General features: G+C 46.6%; 1 protein-coding gene across 5 annotated transcripts in view; it reads right to left on the reverse strand.

The window, feature by feature from the left end:
* The window catches only part of VEPH1 (ventricular zone expressed PH domain containing 1), a 180,597-nt gene that overhangs the window by 15,849 nt on the left and 147,076 nt on the right, over window positions 1-17,672 (reverse strand). For 3 of the 5 annotated variants that reach the window (XM_060242382.1, XM_060242381.1, XR_009555591.1), the window contains one exon: window positions 14,190-14,307. The exons of the other annotated variants lie outside the window; for them this stretch is intronic. In XM_060242382.1, coding sequence (XP_060098365.1) covers window positions 14,190-14,307 — 118 coding nt within the window. Of the gene's footprint in view, window positions 1-14,189; window positions 14,308-17,672 lie in introns of those variants that run through there. 5 annotated transcript variants of the gene reach the window in all.

The following is a 17,672-nucleotide window of genomic DNA, read 5'->3' on the forward strand; positions in this document are numbered from 1 at the left end:
GGCTAGCCCAATCTCACTGGATCTCAAAAAGCTAAGCAGGGTTGGCCCTGGTTAGTATTTGAATGGGAGACCACCAAGGAAGTCCAGGGTCATGATGCAAATGAGGGCAATGGCAAACCACCTCTAAACGTCTCTTGCCTTGAAAACCCTATGGGGTTGCCATTAGTTGGTGATGGAAAATGGGCGCTTCAGGGCGCTTTCCATCACCAACTAAGGGTGGGGATACATTAGAAGTTTAGAAAATCATGAATAGAAAGTCGATAGAGAGCACTTTTACCTTTTCTCCTATAACACTGGAACTTGGGGTCACGTATACTGCAGTTGTAAGTCGCCTGACTTCAATGGACTTAAAAAGGGGTAACATTGCTTAGTTGAAATAGTTGGACAACAGATTTAAGACAGACAAAATAAATACTTCTTTACAGAATGCACAATTAAACCATGCCACATGTATACTGGTGTCCAGTAAAAGAGATGGCTTTAAATGAAGACTAAAGACATTTATGAATGGTAGCTAGGGTTGCCAGGTCTGTGTTGGAAAACACCTGGAGACTTTGGGGGTGGATCCAGGAGAGGGCGGGGTTTAGGGTGGGGAGGGGCCTCCGCATGACAATGCCATAGAGTCCACCCTTCAAAGCAGCTGTTTTCTCCTGGGGAGCTGATCTCTGCCACCTGGAGATCAGTTGGAAAAGCAGGAGATCTCTAGGTCCCACCTGGAAGCTGGCAATCCAAAATTGGTAGCTATCTCAACAGCTATCATCATAGCAAAATGGAATCTCCTAGTTCATAGGTTGTCTACCTCAGGATATCAGTTTCTTAAGGGCAAACATGATAATGGTATCATGTTCAGCTTATTTATTTACTTAAAACATTTTTAAACCTGGGGCCCAAGGCTGATAACACAGTAACATTATTTTAGCATAAAAATTGTTTAAAAGTGCGTTAAAGCAGCCAGCGATAATGTATTTTTAAGTCCAAGAAACTGCTCTTGAAAGTCAAACACTCCTTCTATAAAGCAAAAGCCCTTCTAAGAAGTTCAGCCTTGTATCACTTCTGAACTTGCAGAAGGGTCTTTAAATTAAAGAGATCCTCCGTTGTTTGCCGGAAGATTGTTCCACTGTATCAGAGAAGTTCCCATAAAAGCTGTGAATAGGCAGTCATTGCTTGTACTCTTGCATGGGTTGGAAATACTAGAAAGAATTGCTTAGCAAGGTTTGTGGGATTCTTTGAGACACCAGGTTAGCCACAGAATATGGGCTAGTCAGACTTTCGGTGACAGCTGGACTCCTAGCTTATATTTTTAAATCACTGAAAAAATGTGCACCATTTTGAAAATCAGGATTGTTTTAACAGGTGGACCTGACTGTTGCTGTTGTTCACTGCTCTTTGTCTTGCTTTCTTTGCTCAGACTGTTGTGGACCTTATATGCACACACTGCAGTTTAATCTGATGATCACCATGATTTTGTCAAGCATCCATGAAACAAAGTTTGAGTCCAATGCCACCTTTAAGACCAACAAAGTCTCATTTTGGGTACAAGCATGCACATGGAAGCTTATACCCAGAATTAAACTTTGTTGATCTTAAAGGTGCCACTGGATGCAAACTTTGTATCATGGATGCTTGACAAAATCATGGTGATCATCAGATTAAATTGCAGCGGGTGCATATAAGGCCCAAATTTTGGACTCAATTTTTGTTCTATTGCTTCAGACCGACACAGCTATCCACCTGAATCTATAACCATGACACTGTTACTTAGGTTGTAATTGTCTTGATATTGTTGACAAAACTCATGTGGTGCACCACATCCAATAGGACAAAACAGCAGCATGGGCACCCAAAGCCAAGGGTGGTGATAGTACAGAAGAAGGACATCATTTATAAGGAGAACAATATGGAAACAACATGAATGTATTTGTATCAAGTGCTGAAAATTATGAAAAACAGGAAGCTCTTCCTTGTTCACAAAAATGAGTGCAAAAAAATGTATTTTCCCCATTGGGCTTAATTTCTAGCTTCACTGCCTAACCATCTAGATTACAGTTTCTTTAATGGCAGGAATTAAAAGAGGTTTTGCCTTAACATCTAACATTTAGATTGAGCCCAGCATGCCAGGGTCACAGTCAGTAATTTCAGCCAAACTCATTGGCTGGCATCCAGAAAACCACTTAGACTCATGTCTTTGAGCTCATGGAACTAGTTGTACAATGATTCGGAATCTGGCATTCTCTTTGAATACACAGTCTATGTACCAAGTTTGCATTGCATAAGCACACAGAAAGGCATTGGTGGCCTGCTTTTTGGAAATCTTTTTCTGGAATGAGAATTTTGTCTTATTAGGGATAAATGTTGATGACTGAAGTTATTTGAGAGGGGTTTGAAAAATTCTGTTTTATACTTATATTTTAATTAGGATTTTATGGCTGCAGACTTAAGGCCCCTTTCCTGGCAGTAAGCCTCACTGAATAACATGGTACTTACATAGGAGTAGTCATGCTTCAGCTATTGTGCCTTCCATGTTATCATGTACAATTCTTGTAACCTGATTGGGTTGGGCAAAAAAATGCAAACATACCTCTGAACTTGGAAGTTAGTCTACTGATTTCAATAGAACCTTTTAAAAATGCACTTTGTTTATTGGGCTAAGCAGTTGCATAGGGATTGCATAAGTAAGCAACGGCTGAGTCTGAATCTCACCATTGAACAGATGTGTTTCTAGATAAAATGAAGCCAATGTTGTTTTTAAAATACCACAGGCTTCATTTGACTTGTGGAAAACCTGAGCTGAGTGAAAAACATTAAAAAACTCTTCACACATACATATTCAAAAAACCCTCTGATGTTAGTGGACATTTTGAATGTCTTGTGCAATAGCCAACAGTCACTATTCGAAAGTCATCCAAACTCCCTAATTACCAGGTGTTTCCATCCTGTTATATGGTTTCAATTGCTTTGCCTTCAATTGTCATTTTTCAGATGGTAACTCTTTTTAGTTGGCATCTGTTTCCTTGTCATATCTCCATCTGGGTAAAACAATGAAACATTTCTAGCACAGACAGACTTGCCCAAATGAATTATTGGTGTAACTATATTTAAGAAATCTATGCCAAGAAGAAACTGACAAAAAGTAATAAAACAACTCCATAAAGGATACAGAATCTAAAGTTTATCAATAGCTTCAAAATAATGTAATTTTGCTGTGCTGGGTGGGCATGCCTACTTCTCTTTAGGAATATGTTCCTTCATTTACTAGTTAAATTGGCAGTTAAAAAATATTTCAATAGTTCCTGTTGGAGGCATGTTTTTTGTTTAAATATGTATAATCTTATCAAGTTATAAAGTCTTAAGCTGAAGTTCCATTCAGCCTCTATGTACTGGAAGCTTTATTTTATTTTGGGTTTTTTTGTACTTATATGTGCATGTGTGCATGTATGCAAATGCGAGGGGGCTGCACCTGGAAGTCATGGCAACGTCTGATGACTGACCCCTACTGGGGGTCTAAAGGATATTTGGGGAGGTGGCTGAATAAAGCCTGCTCCTGCATCCTGACTGCTGGTATTCCAAGGAGGTCTCCCCTTAAAGTACTTGCCATAATCAACCCTGCTTAGCTTCTGAGATCTGAAGAGATTGGGCTTGCCTGGGCTATCCAGGTCAGGGCTGTATTGGAAACTTATTTGACATCTTACGGACCAGCATAAACCTGACAGCATAAACTCAAGAATAACAAATTAACTCAAATCCAGAATCACACCCTTCTCAGTCCATTGAAGTCAATGAGCTTAGAATGGTGTAACTCAGTGTACAGAATTACCGAGTGAACAGACTGTGCTCAGCCTACATAGAGCTGCATCTGGGATTTGCGTATGCCATTTTTACTGTGAGCTGCCTGCTGGACTTGAATACCAAGCTGGGCAGCTTTTGGTCATGGTCAGTGATGCGTGCAGATCACTGCCCCAAGTCGCCACTTTATTATTTTAATAATAATAAGGCACCTTTTATTATTTTTGCAGTTTAAACATTGTAAAATGCACTTTAAAAATGTCTGCAGAATAAATAAACAAGTCTCATGAGGCTTCAAGAACAAGCATGCTCTAGAGTCAAACAGTCAGACATCAACTACCATATAAGCTGTCAGGGCTAAGAAAGACCCATGGAAATGGACACAGCATGAGTAAGCATGGAAGTTTTATGAAAGGGGAAGAAGGAGGAGAAGGAGAAGATGGGGAGGAAGAAGAGGAGGAGGAGGAGGAGACTGGATTTATACAGTACCTCACTCTTCACTATTTGAAGGAGTCTCAGAGTGACTTACAATCTCCTTTCCCTTCCCCTCCCCACCACAAACACCCTGTGAGGTAGGTGGGGCTGAGAGAGCTCTGAGAGATCTGCTCTAGAGAGAACAGCTCTGCTGAGGACTTGTGGCTGATCCAAGGTCACATCAGCAGATGCATGTGAAGGAATGGGGAATCAAACCTGGTTCTCCCAGATAAGAGTCCACACACTTAACCAATACACCAAACTGGCTTTCAGCTCAGGCTAGCCTGATCTCAACAGATTTTTAAGCTAGTATATGGATGAGAGACTTCCAAGAAAGTCCAGGGTTATTACACAGAGGCAAGCAATGACAAACCACTTCTGTTCATCTCTTGCCTTGAAAACCTACAGGCTCACCATAACTCGACTGCAACTTGGTGGTATTTTCCACCCCCAGCAAGCATGCAGGATTTTTTATGAAACGAGATAACCTCCCCACTCCACCCCCCCAAGAAAAGGAAAAAGACAGCACATTTCTGGAAAGCATGGAGAAACATCCTTTACCAATTCACTCCAATATTTCAGTTATTGTGAATGCTCTGTTCATGGACAGAAGCCCTGCTCTAGAATTATAGCTTGCAGAAGGGAGGGGGGTTGGACATAGAAGCCATCAAGCTGTTGGCACAGAGCACTCCAACTCTTGGTTATACTAATGGCTTACTACTCCATCCTCAGGTAGTATGTCACCATAAAGCTGGGAGGACTACAGTGATTCATGTGCCTGCAGCTCTCAGCGCAGGGGCTGGGCTGCAGAGGAATGCGTTTGCCTCCCCGGACGGGGAGACAGAGGACGCCCGTTTAGGTGCACAGGCTGGAGGGCGAGGTCTGGCTGATTGACAGCCAGACCTGCGCTCCTCTCAGTCTGCGTCGGGCGCTGCTTCGGCTGGACGTCTTTTGGAGGCTTCGCTGTCAGCTGGCTGGCTTGGCAGTCAGAGCAGGCGGCGGCATGCGATTGTCTCAGGTGGCGGCGGCGTTTGCCTGGAGGGTGGTTTCGTCGTCGTTGGATGCCGGATCGTCTTGGCTGAGTCCCCTTTTGATCTGTGGGTGGTGGTGGTCAGGTGGTTGAGCTGCATTGCTGCAGTTGTGAGCTCTGCTCACGTCCTTGTATCCCCAGCAGAAGCTGAGTTGTGGGGTTGTGAAGGGGGCTGGATTGTGGCCTTGAAGCTGCTCCTTTGAGGTGTGGGATCTGGCCGGAGTTCCTGTGGGGCATTTCCCAGGGTGCTTGGATCGTGGCTAAGGCTCACAGTTTGAGCCAGCTGCTTGGCTTTTGTGTGTGTCCTTGTCTCGCATTTGAGGCAGCCCCTTCAGGGTGTGGCCTGGTGGTGCTGCTGGGGCCTGGTGGGTGGCCATTGTAGGCTTTCCTTTCTGCCCAGTAACAGGGCTGTCAGCCATTTTAGGTTCTGTTAGCAGAAGAGGTGGCGGCAGCAATTTTAGGCACCAACTTTTGCCTGGTAACAGGGCGGTCGACCATTTTAGGTACATTTAACCAAGGGTACATTTAACCAAACCATTTTAGGCTCCATTTTGCCCGGTAACACGGCAGTCGGCCATTTTGAGACAGCTAGCAGAAGGGGTTGCTGAGGCCAGTTTTGAGTATTTGGGTTTGTAGAGAGTTCCTTAAGTGTGTTCTAGCGTTATCATGGCTGGTGGTAAAGGGTCTGGGAAGCCTAAGGGCAAGAAGCCGGCACCTAAGACACCTAGGGCGCCTCCTAAAAGACCTCTACCTCCTGCATCTTCGACTGATGAGGAGGGTGATGGGGTGGTGGAGGCTAATATTATGAGCAGACTGAGGGCGCTTGAGCAAGCGTCTGGTCTTCCTTGTCCTGGTGGGCTGTTCAGTGCTGGGACATCCAGGAGGGGTCGCCAAGCCAACATTTTAACAAGGCTTTCTCTCCTTGAGGGCAGGTCTGCTGGTGCATTTATGGATGCTGGGTCCAGTGGGGCGGATGCTGCAGCGGCTGCTGGAGCGTTTGGTCTGGGGACAGCGGTTGTTCCTTCTGGATGGGCTGGTAAGTTGGCCGGAAATTTACAGGTTGGTAGTGGTCAGGCTTGGCCTTGGGGTCCTTGTGGCCCCACCTTATTGGCTGGACAAGGGTGCCCCTCGGCTAATTCAGGCATGCCTTCTGCCTCTGGGTTTGGGTCCCCTGTTACCTGGCCTGGGTTTAGTGGGCAAGGGGAGCCTTGTGGGGCTTGTGCAGGTGCTGGTCAAATGGGTATGGCTAGCCCCTTCATCGGGGCACCTTCCCTCTATGGGATGGTGTCTTTTGCTTCTTTGCCCTTTGGAGATGTTGCTCTACCATTGGGTGACCACCTGCTCCTCGCAACGCGTGAGAAAATATTAAAAGGGGAGTATGTGGATATATTTTCCTTGCTCTTTAGGGAATTGGAAAAAAAAGATAAGGAGGATTTAGATGAAAAAGAGAAGGAAAAATTGAAGAAGCGTAAGGTGGACAGTACCTGGGCCAATTGGCTTCCAGGGTTCTGTATATATGCAGGGGTGATCGCCCAGGCCCAGCCTTGGAGGGCTGCAGCCCTTTTTCAGTACTTAGATATTATATATAAGGGCTATATGGCCTTTAGTGGCCCTGCGTGGCTGCAGTATGATGAAGAGTTTTGGATGAGGGCTGCCCTTTATCCGTCTCTTCCGTGGGACAGGATCCACCAGCAGCTTTGGCTGCAGGTTATGTCCCCTGCCAGGCCTAATCTGGGTGACCGCTCCGACAGTGGCCATTTGGTAAATAGGTCCTCCTTCGCTGTGTCGGCTTCATCAGGCTCTCCCTGTGGCGCTGCGGGGCAGGTGGTTCAACCCCGCTTGCTCTGCTGGGAGTTCGGTTCCCTCGGGGTTTGCAACAGGAAAGTGTGCCAGTTTAGGCATGAATGCGCCTTGTGAGGGGGCTCACATTCCTTTGACAGCTGCCCCAGAGCCAGGGGATGTAAGAACCTGAAAAAGCCTGGGGGAGGTGAAGGAGCCTTTCCAGCTAAAAAAGGGCCCCAGCCTGATAAGGGTGGGGCCTCTTGAATGGTGGCTGGCAGAGTATCCCAGAAGGGCCGATAGTTTGTATTTGTTGGATGGTTTTAGGTATGGTTTTAGGATCCCGTTTCATGGGCCTAGTGTTCCGTTTCTTTCAAGTAACCTTAAGTCTGTGCTGGGTTTAGAGCACGTGGTTAGAGATAAAATTGCTAAGGAACTAGGTGAAGGAAGGGTGTTGGGTCCCTTTTCATGTCCTCCAGTGAGTACTCTTACAGTCTCTCCTCTGGGGGTGGTACCCAAGAAGACGCCTGGTGAATTCCGTTTGATTCACCACTTGTCTTTTCCGAAAGGAGCGTCTGTGAATGATGGGATCCCCGAGCACTTATGCTCGGTTAGGTATACCAGCTTTGACCAGGCCATTGCCGTGGTGCGGTGTTGTGGGGTTGGGGCTGAAATGGCGAAATGCGACATTAAGTCAGCCTTTCGCCTTTCGCCTGTTCACCCTGCTGATTTTGAGCTCTTGGGGTTTCATTTTGAAGGGCAATTTTACATGGACAGAGCATTGCCAATGGGCTGCTCTGTATCATGTTCGGCTTTTGAACATTTCAGCACATTTTTAGAATAGGATGTGCGGGCGAAAGTGGGTTTGCAGGACGTCGTTCATTATCTGGACGACTAGCTCTTTGTGGGTCCTTTAGGATCGGGGCGTTGTGCTCAGCTGCTGTCTGGCTTTGTTGAGCTGGCTGAGGAGCTGGGGTTCCGCTAGCACCTGAGAAGACTGAGGGACCAACCCAGAAGTTGACCTTTTTGGGGATTGAGATTGACACCGTTGCGCAGTTGTCGAGGGTGCCCCTTCAGAAAATAGTTGAGCTAAGGGCTAGGATTTCTACCTTTCTTCTTAAGAGGAAAGTTATGTTGTTGGAGCTGCAGCAGCTGGTTGGGCACCTCAACTTTGCTTGCAAGGTGGTTGCTCCTGGTAGGGCTTTTCTTAGAAGGTTGTGCGATGCTATGGCAGGCTTATGCTTGCCTCAGCATAGAACTAGGGTCACACGCAGCATGAGGGATGATTTGGAGGTTTGGCAGGAATTTTTTGAGTCCTTTAATGGAGTCTCTTTTTGGAGGGACGATTTGAGGGTTGAAGCTGAGCTCCAGGTCATGTGTGATGCTGCAGGATTGTTAGGTTTTGGGGTCTACTTTCGTGGACACTGGTGCGCGGATAGTTGGCCTGACTCCTGGGCGCTGATGGGTGTGAACCGAGATCTCACGTTTCTTGACTTCTTTCCCATTTTAGTCGCGGTTTGGCTGTGGGGGAAGGATATGGCCAATCACACGGTGCATTTTTGGTGTGATAATATGGCAGTTGTCCACATCATTAATTCCCTTACATCCAAATCCGGGCGGGTTATGCGGTTGGTGAGGGCCTTCACTCTGCGCTGTTTGCGGCTTAACATTTTGTTTTTAGCGAAGCATGTTCCGGGTGTGAGTAACGGGGTGGCTGATGCTCTATCTCGTAAACAGATGGAGAGGTTTCGTCAGCTGGCCCCGGAGGCCAACAGAGAGCCGGTTGCAATGCTCCAGGAGCTATGGCTGATTGGAGAGCCGAGGCGTGCAGAGCGATAGGTCTAGCCATTGCGCCTAGTACTCGGAAGTCTTATGAACGGGCTGTGCGGCAGTTTGAGGACTTTCGGGCAGAGGTAGGGTATCGCAGGGTTTGGCCCCTCCCGGTGGAGCATTTGCTCCATTACTGTGTGTCTCTGCGAGGTAAGGGGTTAGCGGTGCGTTCTATTAGGGGGCGCCTGTCGGCACTGGCTTTTGCCAGCAAGGCGCTAGGTTATAGGGAGGATACAGCAGATTTTCGCATTCAAAAGATGCTGGAGGGTTGGTCCAGGGAGGCTGGGCCTAGGTTTGATACGTGGAATCCGGTGTCACCGTTGATTCTCCGTGGCTTGAAGAGGGTGTGGGATGGGGTGTGTTCCTCATTATTCGAGGCATGCTTGTTTCATGCCGCGTCCTTGGTGGCTTTCTTTGGGGCGCTTAGGGTGAGCGAGTTGGTGGCCCAATCCAGGAACGATGTTTCTGGTAGGGTGCTGCAGTTTAGGGATTTGTGGTTGTCTGGGGGTAAGGCATTTATTACTGTCCGTCGTTCTAAGACAGATCAGTTGCAGCGGGGTACAATGTTGTAGCTGGGCAGTTGCTCTGAGCTTGATTTGTGTCCCATGTCAGCTTTGGCTGCTTATGTGGCAGTCCGGGGTAGTCAGGATGGGTTTTTGTTTATTCATTCTGGGGGTGCCCCTTTGACGAAGCACCAGTTTTGGGCTGTGACGTGTCGGGCCTTGGGTGATTTGGGGCTGTCAGGGGTGCAGTTTGGGACCCACTCCTTTAGAATCGGGGCAGCCTCAACTGCTGCTGCAATGGGGTATCCTTCCGCCTCTATTCAGAGGTTGGGGCGTTAGTGTTCATCGGCCTATAAGGCCTACGTGTGGCCTCTGCTTAGGCCATGAATGAGTTGGGTTTCAGGGAATGTTCTGTTCGGTTGGTGTTTAACTGTTTTTTCTTTTAGATGCTGTTGTTCCTGGCCAGAAGAGCCGGAGCCGAGTTCTCATCTGCGGCCATAGCCACGTGTTTTGGGCCACTCTGCAAGCACGGAGGACTGCAGTGGGGTCTCAGCTGGGACTCAGCCAGCAAGCTGTTATTGAGTGGCAGGGGCGCTGTGGTCTTCAGTGGTCAGGCCTGCTGCCTTTACTGTTTCGTGATAGAGTGGGTCCTTCTCCTCAGGTCTTAATAGTTCACCTGGGAGGTAATGATTTGGGGTTACTGAAGGGCAAGGCCTTAGTTTGGCAGGCCCATGATGATTTTCTGCACATTCGGAAGCGATGGCCGGGGACCATCATAGTGTGGTCAGCCATGCTGCTCCACCTGGTATGGTGTTGTGCTTTGGACCCTGCAGCGGTAGAAAGGGCCAGGTACAAGGCTAATAAAGAGCTTAGAAAGCTGCTCGAGAAAGGGTTGGGCCACTATCTTCCCCATCCGGACATTCTGGTGAGATGTCTTGACCTCTACAGAGGGGATGGGGTCCATCTCTTGGAAAAGGGTAATATGCTTTTCCTGAGAGATTTGCAGCAAGGGTTGCGGGTGGCTTTGGGCCTCCCGGTGGGCGCTAAGCCCTAAGTAGAGACTTGGCCTTAGTAGTGGCAGGTTTTTTGGGGTTTAGGGCACTATGCGGCCAGGGGAGGACTGTGAAGCATCCCCCTTTTGGGGAATTTGGGGTCTGGCATGATCAACCCTGGGGTTTGAAGACCCGGGTGGAGATTGCAGACTGCCGGGAGACTCGGCTAGAGGGTGCTTTCTGGCGAGACATGCATCTGGGTTTGGGCCAGTGGCCCAATTTTATTCCAATCACTTGGTGTCTGTCTTGTTGAAGAAGAAGAAGAAGAAGAAGAAGATATTGGATTTATATCCCGCCCTCCACTCCGAAGAGTCTCAGAGCGGCTCACAATCTCCTTTACCTTCCTCCCCCACAACAAACACCCTGTGAGGTGGGTGGGGCTGGAGAGGGCTCTCCCAGCAGCTGCCCTTTCAAGGACAACTTCTGCCAGAGCTATGGCTGACCCAAGGCCATTCCAGCAGGTGCAAGTGGAGGAGAGGAGAATCAAACCCGGTTCTCCCAGATAAGAGTCCGCACACTTAACCACTACACCAAACTGGCTCTCCTGTTGAACATATGAACATATGAAACTGCCTTAGACTGAATCAGACCTTTGGTCCATCAAAGTCAGCATTTTCTTCTCAGACTGGCAGCGGCTCTCCAGGGTCTCAAGGTGAGGTTTTTCACACCTATTTGCCTGGACCCTTTTTTGGAGATGCCAGGGATTGAACCTGGGACCTTCTGCTTCCCAAGCAGATGCTCTACCATTGAGCCACCGTCCCTCCCCAAGGTCGTTATTTCGTCCTGGGGGGGGCAATCATGTGCCTGCAGCCCTCAGCGCAGCGGCTGGGCTGCAGAGGAACGCGTTTGCCTCCCTGGACAGGGAGACAGAGGGCGCCCGTTTAGGTGTGCAGGCTGGAAGGCGAGGTCTGGCTGATTGACAGCCAGACCTGCGCTCCTCTCAGTCTGTGTCGGGCGCTGCTTCATCCCCTCCCACCCGCCCTGTATGTTATGTAGGCATTTGCTGGTTACTTCTTTGAGAAGCCGGGTAGGAATTTTTTCACACCCTGGCTGATTGGCATTGCCCAGGTTGTGTTTTTCGCCTACCCTACATAGCATTGCAGTGGATTGTGGATTTGGCTATTGGGAGGTGCTGTTAAATAGGCGGTCACTTTAGTGGCAGGTTTTTTTGGGTTTAGGGCACTATGCAGCCATGGAAGGACTGTGAAGCATCCCCCTTTTTGGGAACCTGGGGTCTGGCATGATCAACCCTGGGGTTTGAAGACCTGGGTGGAGATTGCAGACTGCCGGGAGACTCGGCTAGAGGGTGCTTTCTGGCGAGACGTGCGTCTGGGTTTGGGCCCTCTGGTGCTGGCCTCCCTGCTGGGCCTGCCCGGAGGGAACTGAGGCGCTCAGCTCTGGCTGGGGGCTGGGTCTCTCGCCTGTTATGGCAGGGGAGTGGTCGCGGTGACCCCTAGCCCTGGCCAGGCCACTGGTGGGGTACCCTTGCTGTTTATGAGATTAATTAATAAAGTGGCCCAATTTTATTCCAATCACTTGGTGTCTGTCTCGTTATTTCGTCCTTGGGGGGGCAAACATGTAAAAGTCTTTTGGGACAAGAATACCATGCCAAAGAGGTGGCAGGGAGAGAAAGAGAGGTTATAAAAATTCTGGGTATGAGGGAGAAGGCTTCCTTCCATTTTGGGCACTCTGTCTGGCAGGAGATTCTCTAAAAATGGCAGCTGATGATTACCCAGGTTGAAATTGGCACCCTTGGGGCGTGTGGGAAAGGGGTGCATTATCAAGTGGAGCCTTGGGGTTCTTCTGAAGTCCTTGAAAAAACACAGAAGGGCTTGCAAATGTATTCCTTCACAAGCTGTTTTTTTAATGGTTTGCTTCCAAGTTAAAAGTTGTTCACTATTCATTTAGGCAACTTAGGAGATGATTCTAAAGATGTCCACTCAGAAGTAAGTCCTATGCTATTTAATGGAGTTACTCCCAAGAAAGTGTCCTTAGGATTACAGCCTGTTAATATTGTTTTTGATGACTTATTGATCAGTTTATAATAATTGTTTTTATGATTTTACTGCATTTGTTTGTGAATTGTCCCAAGCAAGTCTCTGTTTTAGCAGCATATAATTTTATAAATAAATAAAATAATATTAACACGCTTAATGCTTCACTATTGTACAGTTGTCAGGTCCTACTCAGGAAATATCTGGAGACTTTGAGGGTGGAGCCAGAAGACTTTTGGGGTGGAGCCCAAAGCAAGATTGTGACAAGCATGATTGAACTCTGAAGGGAGTTCTGGCCATCACATTTAAAGGGACCGTGCGCTTTTTAAATGCCTTCCCTCCATTGGAAATAATGGAGGATGGGGCACCTGCTTTGGGGGCCCATAGAATTAGACCTCCTGGTCCTACCTTTTTGAAACTTGAGGGGGGGGGTTAGTTTTTTTTAGGAGAGGCACCAGATGCTATGCTGAAAATTTGGTGCCCCTACCTCAAAAAACAGCCCTCTTCCAGAGACTTAGATTGATTCTCCATTATACACTATGGGGATCAGTCTCCATAGGGTATAATGGAATGCCCAGTGGACATTTCCCCGCTTCACTTTCTGATAACCCTGAAGCAGGGGGAGGGCCTCCAAATCATTGGCAACCTTACTAGTACTCAGGACCTTTTTTTGAGCAGGAACGCACAGGAACACAGTTCTGGCTGGCTTGGTGTCAGGAGGTATGGCCTAATATGCAAATGAGTTTCTGTGGGGCTTTTTCTGCAAAAAAAGCCCTGCTAGTACTGTATATCTAAAACAGCCACATACTAAACAGCTTTGGAGGGAAAGTGGTATGGTTTAGCCCAATCTTGTCAGAGCTCAGAAGCTAAGCAGGGTTGGTACTTGGATGGGACCACCAAGGAAGACTGCAAAAAAGTGCAATGGTAAATCACCTCTGCTTCTCACTTGAAAGTCCCTTGCTGGGGTCGCTGTATGTTGGTTGCAACCTGATAACATGCAGGGCTTTTTTTTTGGAGCAGTAACTCCTTTGCATAATAGGCCACACACCCCTGATGTAGCCAATCCTCCAAGGGTTTACAGTAGGCCCTGTAAGCTCTTGGAGGATTGGCTACATAAGAGGGGTGTGGCCTAATATGCAAAGGAGTTCCTGCTACAAAAAAGCCCTGATATGTATGCACATAAATGACACTGAATATTAGCCATCAAACACTGCCAAATAAAAAAATATTGAAATCAAATCATGAAGTCAAATATCAATCAAATATTGAAATAAAAGGTTGTATCATGTTAAATACTGCAGAGGATATCCCCCTAATATTGAATTCATAAGGTGAAATTGGAGAAGAATGTTTTAGAGTAAATCCATTGGGCTGAATATTCCATACAAGGGATATTTCCTTTCTGATACTGATTCCACAGAGAGGTACAATGATATATCCATGCTGGATTCTCTTTAGCTTGCTGTTCCCACTGTGCAGCTCTAACACCTCTATGATGCGGCAAATAGATTTGTGGTTTGGCCTTTCCATCAGGAAGAAGTGGCTTGCTGTCATGGTGAATTTCCACCCAACATTCAGCTGAGATGCAACACTTAGGTAAGTATCAGTTTGCACATATTCATTAGAGACTCTTAATCATTAGGTTGCATGATTTATGTTCCCTGCACAGAGCAACCCTTCAGCTCTGTCAGAGTCCATACTTTACTACTTGTCTATCTCAGTAGAACTTGGAAAATTCCCTTACCTGTTGCCTTTTCAGGATTATTACACATGAAACATTGCCAAGCCCCTGTTTCCTCGCTGTAACCAAATAAATCAAAGAACCTCACTTCTTCCAGATGTATCTGTACATGGTCCAGATCCTAGGCAAGCAACAAAAGAAGACTAAACAAAAACACCAGGATCTTACATGATGGATAAGCAATATATTTGCTTCAACGTTACAATAAATTGAATATTTCCTAAGGAGGGAATACAATCCCTAAGCATAATGAACTTTTCTAAGTCCATTGATTTCAAAAGATTTAGAAAGGCAGAATTCTGTTTAGGATTGCACTAATGGAAACTGAAAAGGAGAGTTTGTAAGTACAGTTCTAGAAGGTCTTTTATTTTGTTTAATCATTCTTCTGTGGCTTGTATCCTATAATGTCCATGAGTGGAGATCAAAGAGCAGGATTTCCTTTGCTCCCTCTCCCATGGCTGCCCATTGAGCTTTCCAAATTCTGTTCTGCAGGATGGTGGGGGGTAGGGGGTACCATGGGACAAAGGGCAGGCATGGTGGTTAGGGAACGCCATGGGACAAAGTACAGGGGCTATAGTGGGAGCAGGAGATCAATGGAAATTGCTTCCCACAGGAAGTGTCCTTCCATCATCACACCCAAGAATCGAAACCTGTGTGCTGCTTTGTGGGGCACTGTTATGCAGTGAATTCATGTAGAAGAGGAAATCTGAACTGTGTGGTTTAGTTCTGAATGGCTTCAATTGAAAGAAAACTGCTCTACAAGGCAGACTAGATGGGAACTCTACAGGAATGATTTTGAACTAGCAAGTCTCTTCGGAGTGGAGACCTGGATGACCCTCAAAACACTGTGTAGTGAGCTAAACCTGCTATAATGAAGTTTGTTATACCACCTCCACTGCAGAGGAGCCAGGTTCTTGTTTTCTGGGTTCTGACACTGATGTGACAAACATGTTCTAAAGCCCTAATCAGAATGATTAAAATGGAGATGAACAGAAAAGCAATTCTAGATAATTTAGAGCAGTGTCCCACCAGTGTTGTACCCTTTGGTATCATGGCAGCCTCCAGTGAGTTTCCAGGTGCCCACTTGAATCTTCCCCACATTGTGTTTCCTCTCTAAATCAGACACAGAGTCCTGGCTTTTTCCCAAGTCATTGGAGAAGGGGGTGCTTGAGAAAACCCCAAGAGGTATCGTTTTGGGGAACACCCCTTTGGAAGAGCTGCCCCCATCATAGAAGAATTTGTGACTTCAAATATACCAACGTTTTATAATTGTCCCTCATGGCAGCCATTTTTGTGATTTGTTTTACCTCCCTGGTAGTCATTTTGTGGTGGCACCCACTACCCTTTTTTCAAAATTCCCATGGTGTCCACGGGCAGAACAATTTTGGGAACTCCTGATTTAGAGAACAACCTTCAAGACTACACAGTGACAACAATGGAACAGCTGTGCTCTCTTCTACAAAGAATCTGTCTACAGTTTCTCCAGATTTAGTATAGGAAAGGGATAGTTAGATTTTGTTGACATTTAAAAGTAAATGAAAGTAATTATTTTCCATGCTTGTGACAGCACAAGCAAATGCAAAGGTTTTTACAAGTTGTTAGATAGGCTGCTATGTTCATTTGTCCCCTCCCCCCCAATATAATGTAACCTATGTCCTTTGATAAATATCTGAAAAGCAATTGCCCGGAAATCTGTAAGGAAACAAACACATCTGGAAACATTTTACTTCCTAGGAAATTTGAACAATGTTGTAAAAATATTTTCTGTGGCATGAATATGCTGGAGAGCACAACACAACATTGCTTGCAAATGGATTTTACTAAGTAATTGACCCCTGCACAACAAATCTGCAGTCCATTACAATTATGCAAATCAGAAACCCTTCCACTGAAGTCACCAGGGCATAGTCACTTTTCAAGACAACTTGCTGACTTATCAAAGTTACTTCACATGTACACAAGTGGAGGAAACAACAGAATTTAGATTTTTTTTTTAAAAACACACCTGTGCGACAGGCAGCCCTGATTAGGTGCTCTCGCAAAAGTGTTCTTTGCATCAGTCGCAATGCTTGTGGACTTGAAAGGGCTCTGATTGATTCTATAGAAGTATAATTTTCCTTGGTTGCTTGCTATTTTGGTCTCTCTAGTGTGGCCACTGCCAGTCATAGTAGATAGTACCTTGATAGATCAATGGTTTTACTCAGGGCTTTTTTTTTGTAGTAAAAGCCCAGCAGGAACTCATATGCATATTAGGCCACACCCCTGATACCAAGCCAGCCAGAACTGTGTTCCTGAGCTTTCCTGCTCAAAAAAGCCCTGGTTTTACTCATGACCAATGACACAAGATGTTTTAATAATTTGGGTCCAGTTTCCTATGCTGCATGCGCAGCTCCAAAGTGGGACAAAAATAACAATGACGATGACAAGAAGATGATGATGATGATTTTGGATTTATATCCTGCCTTTCATTCTGAATCTCCAAGTCTCAGAGCAGCCCACAATTTCCTTTATCTTCTTCCTCACCAGGCCTCAGATTCAGTGGGAGCTCACAGGAGTGCAGCTCCTGACCTTTCTGAGAGTTCCACCTCCTCCTTTTGAGAGTCCCACCTCCTTGTCCATTGAATAGTATGTGCAGCTGCATAACAATCCCTGGATGAGCTCCACCACCTATTTTTCTACAAAATGGCCCCTTCTACAAGTACCTGTGATGTAGGTGGGGCTGAAAGAGCTCTCACAGAAGCTGCTCTTTCAAGGGCAGCTCTGTGAGAGCTATGGCTGACCCAAGGCCATTCCAGCAGCTGCAAGTGGAGGAGTGGGGAAAAACCCAGTTCTCTAAGATAAGAGTCCACACACTTAACCACTACACCAAACTGGCTCAGACAAACCTCTCTCCTTCTGTGCCTGTGGGGGGAAAGCCTCTCTCCTCCTGTGCCATATTCCCAAACTGAACCACCACCTTGCAGGCTTGTTTAAAACAATGGCTGTATGACCACAGGGAAAGCAAGTAGGGGTGAGGAACCTGAATGTGACTTATTTACAAACATCCTAAGTTTAGCCCTTGGTTTCATGTGCTCATTTGTGTTCAAGAGGAAAGCAATTGTCACCTGCCACAAGTCTTGGGGATAAAATCCAAATGGAACAGAAAACCCACCCAGCAAGTCTTGGGTTGCTTCCCACCCGACAACTGACTAGCAAAGCACTGAGCTAATTCTTGGCTTGCATGTCTAAGCTATGCCCTTTCGGCTTGGCCATAGAAATAGACCTTCTTATGTCTCTGGGCTTGGCAATCTCTCCTTGTGGCCATGCAGGGAACAAACTCTCCCTTTTCTTTCAAAATGAAATTGAACAGGGTCTCTGCCCCAAAGCAGAAGGCTGAACCTACCCTTCTGATCTTGTGACAGCCCTTCTGTGGTACCCTCTATCCTTCTTTAAAATATCCAAAGTTCCCACAAGCTCAGGGAACTGACCAGGGTTCAGAGGTAAGAC

This window comes from Heteronotia binoei, chromosome 6 (genome assembly GCF_032191835.1).
Source record: "Heteronotia binoei isolate CCM8104 ecotype False Entrance Well chromosome 6, APGP_CSIRO_Hbin_v1, whole genome shotgun sequence".
Lineage (NCBI taxonomy): Eukaryota > Metazoa > Chordata > Lepidosauria > Squamata > Gekkonidae > Heteronotia > Heteronotia binoei.